At 41.3% G+C, this 9,139-nt stretch overlaps 1 protein-coding gene across 1 annotated transcript; it reads left to right on the plus strand.

Moving 5' to 3' along the window:
* The first annotated feature begins 1,970 nt into the window (after positions 1-1,970).
* Positions 1,971-7,898, plus strand: rgcc (regulator of cell cycle). The gene is made up of 5 exons (XM_073473246.1): positions 1,971-2,142; positions 2,502-2,675; positions 5,060-5,167; positions 6,110-6,172; positions 7,139-7,898. The coding sequence occupies exons 1-5, from the start codon at positions 2,115-2,117 to the stop codon at positions 7,144-7,146; spliced, it is 381 nt and encodes a 126-aa protein (XP_073329347.1). The 5' UTR covers positions 1,971-2,114; the 3' UTR covers positions 7,147-7,898.
* Positions 7,899-9,139: the final 1,241 nt, after the last annotated feature.

A 9,139-nucleotide genomic window follows, 5' to 3' on the forward strand; every position in this document is an offset into this window, starting at 1 on the left:
GCAAAACTGTATGTAAAAATAACTGTATTGCTCAAGAATTCTCTTTTTGCAGAGGACACATCTGGTAGGCGTTCATGGACATTTTAACAGGAGATTATCTGGTTGAATGGGTCCTGAACGAAGGCCACCCAGCTGCTCATCCAGGCTTCAGACACAATCTTGGGAAGATTTCACTTCATGCCTGAGAAACAAGTGACACCAAGCCAATGTAGGTCTACCTGATTACTTGCTCAATTCAGACATTTCCACTGTTGGTTGAACTTGACTCATGAACTCTTATGATCACTCTGCTCCTCAAACGTAAAAGTTTGCAGCATTGAAACAACAAAGCAGATTTTGTAAAAAGGTGCGATCCATTTTTGTAACTATATAGTCTGTCTTGATATTATCTCCCCATTAGATTGCCTAAAATCTCATATGTCCAAAACCATTATGTCCCCACCACTTTTCAACACAAAGTGTCGCCCTTGGTGTTTTACCCAAGATTCAAAGGGTCAAATCATGAGATGCAATTGTGACATTTTACCACCAGGTGTCACTCCAACTTCACCTTTGCTGAGGATCAGGCCTAGACAAAATATTTTCATTTTTATGTCAGTGTGATAAGGTTTCTTTCTGATACACCTGCACCTGATAAGATCACTGTCTGGAAATCATATGTTGCAGAACCAGATGACTTCCTGCCTGAGGTTCTTTCTGAGTACAGTGCAGTTATTATGTTGTCAACTTCAAAAATTTTACATAAATTTTAAAATATAATAAAAATTTAAAATCAAATTTGTGCTTTTAAGAAAATGAAGCATAATCCCTGATTAAAAGGGCCATGGATATTTAGAGAAATTTGATTTTTACAAGAATAAACAGATTAAACCTCATTTGAAGCTGACAACTTCATGGTAGTAACCCTATGGGATTGACACTGGAGTGTATTATGTTATTTTAAATTTTGTTACTGTACAAATATGCTAATGAAATAATGTTTCATTTGCTGGGACTGTTGGGGCCCAGGAGTTCTTGATGTATGCACTATCCTACAGTCGAAACTTAACTTGAAGAAAATAACAGAAACAAAATTTGCTCGTAAATGGAAGGTAAAAGTACTCTGGCAAGGTGAAACTAAATGTATGCTTTCTACCTACTCGTGGTTAATCTCTAACATTGTGTCATATATTATTAGCTTTGTATGTAAAATTTAAAAACAGCCAGAATATCATTGGTACCTATCTACTGAGCATCTGTGAGATGTCTAAGAGACAACACCCACCCAGCCACATTCTGTTCACCCTGCTGCTATCGGACAACAGATACAGAAGTATCCACTGCCATACCACCAGACTACAGAGCAGATTCTTCCCTCTTGCTGTGAGACTCTTGAACTCATCTTCAACACTCCACCATGAAAAATATGTTTTTAAGGAGACTACAACTTACATTTTGTTGTACAACCCTGTGTTGTAAACTGATACACAAATTAACTTAAAACCTTGAAATAATTATTCATGTTGTCAGCCATTACAAAGTTTTTATATTAGAGTCAAATGTTTGCCTCACTGTGGTTTGCTCGCCATCACTGCTATGCATAATTCAGTTAGCTTGATTATGAGGTCCAATATCATTTAAAAGAGCACCAATCCATCAAGATAAGGGTCTAAAAAATCTTGTCCCTCAATTGATCTGGCTGTATGTTAATCTCAGTTTGGCCTCGTTCTGTCATGGTCTGCCTGACGATAAAAGCACCGGGTCATGGTTATAAATATCTGTGTATTACACCTCTGCTGGCAGGGGACACAAGTTGTTTACAAACATGCTTTTATGAGGGAGACGTCAGGAGAGTGTAACTTCAGCCGGGAGACTTTTACTGGTCACTGCACACACACACACACACACACACACGCGCGCGCGCTCTCCTCTCCCCTCCCCTCTGTGCCTCGGTCACCGCCCCCACTGAGCAGGGCTCATTAAAACGCGGCAGTCCCAGGGCTGGAGGAGACCTTCAGGGTGTTGCAACAGAGGGAAGGAGTCGGACTTAACACTGAGGCACATCACTATATATATCTATACATTACACAGACGTTTTAATATACTGGATAATCTCAAACCCTATTACTGGAATAATGAAGTCTCCAAAGTTGAAAACTCAAGGTAAATATGAATTTGTTTTTTTCCCAACCTGCATTAATAACAATAATGTAATAACAATACGGCTCTACATGTTCATACTCTAGTAAGGTTCTTATAGATAGTATTTAAGTCATAAATATGATGTGTTTTATTAGCCTACAGCCCTGCATTTAATGTTTTTCATATTGGAATATTTTTACGTTATTCTCGTGCATTTTTACTGCCATAATATAATGTTCTATTAACACAGCATTGATATTTGATTATATGATTTTTGCCAATACCTGATTTAATTCAAACCTTAGTTGATCAAAAGATGTTGCTCATTATGTAAAAACAGTTGTTTTCATGGTTTCTTTTTTGTGGCATTTTCTTTACAGCGAAGTTCGTCAACGAGGAGGACCTGAGCGACGTGCTGTGTGAGTTCGACGCGGTGATCGAAGACTTCACGTCACCGGTGGAGAAGCGACACTTCAGGTACGACGAACACCTGAAGACCGTGAAGAGGAGGAGCAGCGCCAGCGTCAGCGACAGCGGCATCAGCGACTCAGAGAGTGAGTTAGTCATGAACTATCAGCTGGATATTCATCAGATGTAGGGACCGTGTTATGACAAATAAATATCTTATTACTGTGATGGACCATGGAACTATGGAAGACTGCAATTTGTGTCATATGGATACATTTGTGTGTCGTAACACAAGGAAGGTTCCAGACAGCAACTTAACATTGTGCAGTAAAAGGTCCCCTATTAGTTCCTCCATGACACCGAGACTCCAGAATGGAGATCAGGCACTGTAGAAATGATTAAGTTATGATATGTTCTCTGCATCTGTCACTTATGACTGATGGTCTGAATGACTTCTGCCCACTCTGACACAAAATACAGGGGCATGAAGTTAGTCGCTCTGTCAGAAACTCTTAAAACTTTGCCTCATTAATGTTGTGCAGTACGTTATCATGTTCCATCAAGATGACAGCAGGCGTGACAGGCAAACTGTAGCACATGCATCTATGCTGTTTTCTCACACACATATGAACACAGAAAGAAAGTGCGAGATTAGTCCTTGCTGTCATAGTCCAGAGATTCTGGCATCAGATTACTGTCAGCTACTGTTGCATATTTTGGCGCACATGCCCCCATATTGTGACTGCTTGTCTAAAGTTTTATTGTCACATGTTACAGCCTCTAATCCACATGGGATATAGCCTCATATACTGATATACAGAGAAAAATATGCTTCAGGTCCCCATGAGCAAAGATAGTTTTCCCGAACACGTGTGAGTGGGTTGGGACTTTATAGCCTTCAGTCTCTGGGAAAGCTGTCTGTGGAACCATTTAGCAGTGAAGAGAGGATGCCCAGTAACTGCACACTTGATCGCCTTGCATTCAAAAGTAAGATAGAATCTTATGTGAATAAAATATCATTTAATTCTGGGGGTTTTCCTTTGGGACAGCAATTTGGCAATTACATGATGACTGGGATACCAGTGGTTTTATGAAGTATCATCAATGGCCATAATGTCTGCTAATCCAGCTACAATTTATGTGTAATTACCACATAACCACAGATCTTGCAGTAAGCAACATTAAGGATAAAGGCAGGGGGAAGGTGTTCAAACCTGTGTCTCTGGTGCTAATGAGCTTGTTGATTTGCTCAAGGGATCAGATTCCTGCATGAGTTCTGTCCTCTCCATAGCAGTCTAATGAAGAGTGACCTGTCCCACGCAGGGACGGCCTATTGTGTTGTAGCCTGATGGATGGATGGACTGTTCAACGTGCAGATGAATGCCACAAACTGTGCAGGGTCTCAGAGTATGTTGGAATGAGGGGCAGGGATTAAAAGAAGGTGGAGGAGGGAGAGCATGAGCAACACAAGTGATTATAAGAGCAGGAATGAAAACAGAAATGAGAGGGTTTGACGTCCAAGTCAAATTTCGATGTTAAGGCCACAGCTCTGTGTGTGTGTTTGCGCCTGGGTGCTCCCCGTTGTGTGTGGCGTCCCTTCTCTCATGCTGTGTGTTCAGTGTTGAGTAGTGGGAGTGCTGCAGGTCAGAGAGGGGGGAGTAAGTAAGCAGTCATCTGAGACCCTGTTGTTAGAGTTCAGCATAGAGGAGGGAGATAGACAAGGACTGTTTTAAGTGTTGCCTAATCTTCTTTTTTCACACACACACACACACACACACACACACACACACTTCATACTCACATGGATAGCATGATCAGGAGGTCCTACAATGATTCTATACTTCTACTACCAGATTTTGATGACATAAAAGTTGCTTCTGTCCTGGAATCTAGCTTCTTTCTCTCCTCCTCTTACAAAGACAGACACACAAACAATGATAATGTGATATGTTATGTGGTTGCTTGAAATATGATCTGGCAGAATCAAAGTGGCCATTATATCATTTATGTAACCATTTGTTTTTAGTTTGGGTGGTACAGGGGAGACAGAGACAGCAGCCAGAGCAAGAATGTGCTCTCTCGCGTCAGAATCTAAACATATCAGAGATTTAAATAAACTGGACAACCTGTTATATTGCTGTCACCAACAGCCACAATGGAGATTTGGTCACAGAGGTAGTTGTAAATGGTGTTTGTTCAGCGTTGTCCAGTGTAGCAGAAGATGTCATTACAGCGATTATTTTTTTGCAGTACATTTTTTACACCTGAGACTTGTACTCTTTTATTTTGTCAAAGTATGTGTTTGTGTGTACCCACACCTTACGTTACGGCAAATACAAGCACGTGCATGTGTGTGACAGGCCATGGAGGAAGGCTGTCATTAGAGGAGAATGCAATGATTACACCTTGAAGATGCTCCACTGACACAGATCAGATTTGAGTTTGTTGTGTTGAATACAGTACACAGAGAAGTGAACGCTCCTCTAATCTAATCTGTTTGCATTTTGCCTTCTCTCTCTTTTTCTAACAGGTGCAGAGTCGCTCAACAGAAACAGCTTCAGCTTCAGTGATGAGAGGCTCAACTCCCCCACGGTGCTGTCCCCTACCACCAGCTCACCTCCTCTTATGTCACCAAAACGTGAGTTACAGTCCTCAGGCTTAAAGGAGAAATTTGTATGGTCAGAGTATTTTTGTCAAACATTCAAAATTAGCGTGCTAACCAGCCAGCCCCTGTCTTGATTTATAATTCCTCTTTGTACAGCAAGAGGCGAGTTTCAGCTACGATTTACATGCCAGTGGCCAGTTTGTTTCACCAGCTCTTAGTCGTGTAATAAATAAACAAAATTATTTCACTTTTGTTAAAGGAAAAAGTCTAGTTTCCTTACTGACAGAAAATACAACCGTACTGTTTGAATTTATGTTTCTCTCTTTTACCAAGCTAAGACGAGCTTAACTGCCATCATAAAACATACTTCATTCAAATTCGACTCCAAGTAAAACTTGCCAAAACAGTCTTGGTTTGTCTTTCCACAATCACCTCTGGTTTGGTCAAATGAAATCCTCAGTTCACAAAGTAAGATGTGAAGATATTCTGACTCTACAAGCTGTTTTGTCCTGCCACGTCTATGCCCATTGCCCATGGTGACTCCCCCGTGCTCACAGGTCTCCACCTGGGCAAACTATGCAGTTGTGGGTTACTCTGGTCAAATGCTGGCCCCTATAGCTTTGGAACTGCCTTCTAATTCTGGCCATATTTACAAATTAAAGCTTTAAACACACACGCCATTATGACTTTGCACATTTAATTTAAAAAAAAAAACCCAGGTTTTCTTACTCTGGTAAAGACATGAGCTGCAGACAGAATCAAATCACTGTAATGAGACCTGGGTCAACGTGATATATCAGTATAAAGTATAAATCATATGATTGAAGACAGTATAAGACAGCAGATAGACTGAGGTTTAAGGTTTCTGCATACCACCAACCTCAGTCTTATATGTCATCTATAATGTGTGATTGAAGATGTTTATAATAAAACACTTCACTAGACTGAAACCTGAATCTCTTCTTTCCCTTGCAGCCAAACTGGGCGACACTAAAGAACTGGAGGACTTCATCGCCGACCTTGACAAGACATTAGAGAGTAAGTGCTAATGCGACCTAGCTGTCAGAACCCCTGATGAATTAGACTGTGTGCTGGCGCTGCCCGCTGCTTGGGATTAACAGTAGCGTTTGTTCCCTATGTCAGCTATGCTAACGACCACTCATAAAGTGACACAGCAGTCACTCCCCTCAGGTTTCTAAGAAACAATGATGTGTCAGGACTATGAAGGAGCTGGAGCACGTTATGTGCACCATGAGGCATCAGGGGTTACACTGGAAAGAAAGGCAGGGTATCTCTTTTCACCCATCACTCAGATTTGAAGAAAGTGCTGCTACAAACACAATGCAGTGTGTACACACCACATAGTGCTGAGAACTCTGGGTTTTCTGTTTTGTCCCATCCTTTTCTGCCCTTATCTCTGTTTCCTTTATTGCACAACAAAGACATAGAGCTCTGCGTATGCACATGAATGAAGCTGTTACCCAATAGAAGGCAATAGGGCGACGATTAGTAGCTTACAGAACGTCATGGGTAATAGACATACATGTCTAATTTGTGTTGGGCTTCTTCTTTACTATGGGGCTTGTAAGTGTTGGAACCTGCATCAGAGTAAGTGTGGAAGGAATGTGTGCTGGTGCAAACCTGGGCTGAAATTCCAACTGTAAATGTCAGGAATGGAATGAGACAGGAGTGGGAGTTGAAACGTTGCCCTGATTTCCATATTTTTTTCCTTCCACTACTCTGCTCTGTTCTGTGTTTCAGCCACTGAATGTCCGTCTTTCACAGCTCGGAGGTGTCCAGTCTCTCTGTAAATCTGGACATTCAGTCAGCCAGTTGGGCAGTCAGCCAGCCCCCTGTTAGCTTTGGAGAATGGCGTTTATTAGCGGCACCAGTGTTTACGATGACCAGCCTATAAAACGTTTGCCACTCTGAGAATAGAACTAGCAACCCAGGAGCCAGGGAGTCCTGTTCTAATCAGTTCTGTCTGTCTCTGTCTGTTGTTAGGTATGTGATGAGGAGGCTCAAAGTCATCCTGGAGTGAAGCCATGAGGGAGGAAGGATGTCTGGACCCCCCTTGAGCAGCATGTGCCCGGCCCCCACGCCAGAAAAACACCCAATAGGATACAGCTGGATGGCACAGCAACTTCCAAGTGGCTCCACCACGACATCACGTCTAGCCAGCACACATCTAAAGTTAACCCATCAGTGCTCTACTAACTCCAGGCCACCTGGCTCCTGGGCTGTGAGGACTGCAAGAAGGGTCAAAATTAGCTTTGTAAGGAACCCCAGGAAAAGAATATTTGAACAGCCATGAGGTAATGGACTCCATGAAAAGTTGTGAGGAGTGAAGACAAGTTGCAAAGAGTCACTGGAACATTTATTGTCAGAATAAAAAAATCACCCCAACACACAGACCAGGTTACACTCCCTAATCCAAAACCTGAGCTGGAAGAGTATTTAAAAATAGCTTTTTATAATAGAAATATATTTGTAATTTTATAGAGCTCCTTATTGTCTTTTTTGTGAAATATATTTTTGTATCTCCTGTAAATAATAATTGTTCCAAATGGTATTTGCCTTGGTATTAACAGAACATTCAGATTAAGTTTTGACACTTGTTGACTGGAATAAAGTTGGTTACATGCTTAAATGTGAACTGAAAACTTAATCCACCCTGAAAAAACTGGAAAGCAATATGTGTATTTAATACTGCCAATGCCTGCCAGAGTTAATATTAAAGGAAGACATATTTTTCTTTTACTAACACATGCTTCCTCTCTTTATTTTGGACTTGCAGGGCTCCTGTCAGATTGTTTCAGTAATGTATTCCAATGTGCAGTTCTGTTCAGCTTTATATACCCTGTATTTATTTTGCTTTTTCTCTCTCTAGCCATTAAAGCCTGCACATATGTGCATTCTGCCATTCACAGTATAGAAAAACATCTGAAATTAAACAAATAGCATATTTCACATTGCATTTCAATCTTTTTTATACAGAAAGTCCTCATATCTATACTAAAATCAAACCACATAAGAAGGTATTGATTTCCTCCAGAGGCCATGGAGCTAACCCTAACCCAGTAGGTGTAAAGCTGCTGACTAGCTCAGTTGGCGTGGTAACACAGTAGGTCTCTTTGAATGACAGCTGGCTCCTCCCCGCTTCAGCACTTTATAACCCACCAACACTACCACCCTGGTTTGTCCTTCTCCCTGTCTCTCTGTGTGTTTCAGTGAGCTGCTGAGCTCCCTCTGAAGTTTTAACTTCCTTTCCAGGACCAAGGCTGACATAATGCTGAGGGCAAAGGCAGCCAAACCAAATGAGAGCTACATTAAACTGTTTACATTTAACATTTCAAGTTCAACATTTATTTTCTAGGCACAATATATTTATTTCCTGGAATGTGGATGTTATGTACTGTAGGCCACCAAAGAGATCCACCAAAATAGACTGCATGTAATACTGTCGGAAGAGGTTGGACCTTCACTTCCTCTCAAGAACGTAAACTCAAACATGTTACAACCCACTGATACTGAAATAGATATTACATGTCTCTTACCTTCTGTGCTCATTAATCAACCACTCAACAAAGCAGGGCCTTATGTAACTAATGTAGCAACAGGATCTATTTCCAGAGGCGGAGGGAGACGGGGTGTGTGACCCCTTCCAGGCCCAGCAGCAGGTGTGGCTGAAGTAATCAAATGTCAGAGGCACCCCTCTGTCTGCTGACCACCAAGGGTCAAAGGTCACTGAATACAGGCAGATACGTTTCCATATTGGTACCAGTGCAGTGCAGGCAGTGCAGCAGGTGAAAAAAGATGATGGACCACCATCAAATTAATTATATCCTGTTTCATGTGCTTAAGTAGTATTCCAACAATTTAATATTAGGGTTTCATAAAGTTTGGGTACTTGTCAAAGAGAGATTGGGAAAAAGGATCAAAATCTGTGCAAAAGAGACAAAGATATCCTGACTATTAGTGTCTACACTGTAAAAAATGTTGGGC

The sequence above is a fragment of the Pagrus major genome, chromosome 9 (assembly GCF_040436345.1).
Source record: "Pagrus major chromosome 9, Pma_NU_1.0".
NCBI lineage: Eukaryota > Metazoa > Chordata > Actinopteri > Spariformes > Sparidae > Pagrus > Pagrus major.

Excerpts from the sequence above, each read along its gene's own strand:
- rgcc (XM_073473246.1), top strand. The coding sequence starts at position 2,115 with ATGAAGTCTCCAAAGTTGAAAACTCAAG. Across the intron at positions 2,143-2,501 it reads TCCAAAGTTGAAAACTCAAG|CGAAGTTCGTCAACGAGGAG; the intron begins GTAAATATGAAT and ends TTTTCTTTACAG. Across the intron at positions 2,676-5,059 it reads CGGCATCAGCGACTCAGAGA|GTGCAGAGTCGCTCAACAGA; the intron begins GTGAGTTAGTCA and ends TTTTTCTAACAG.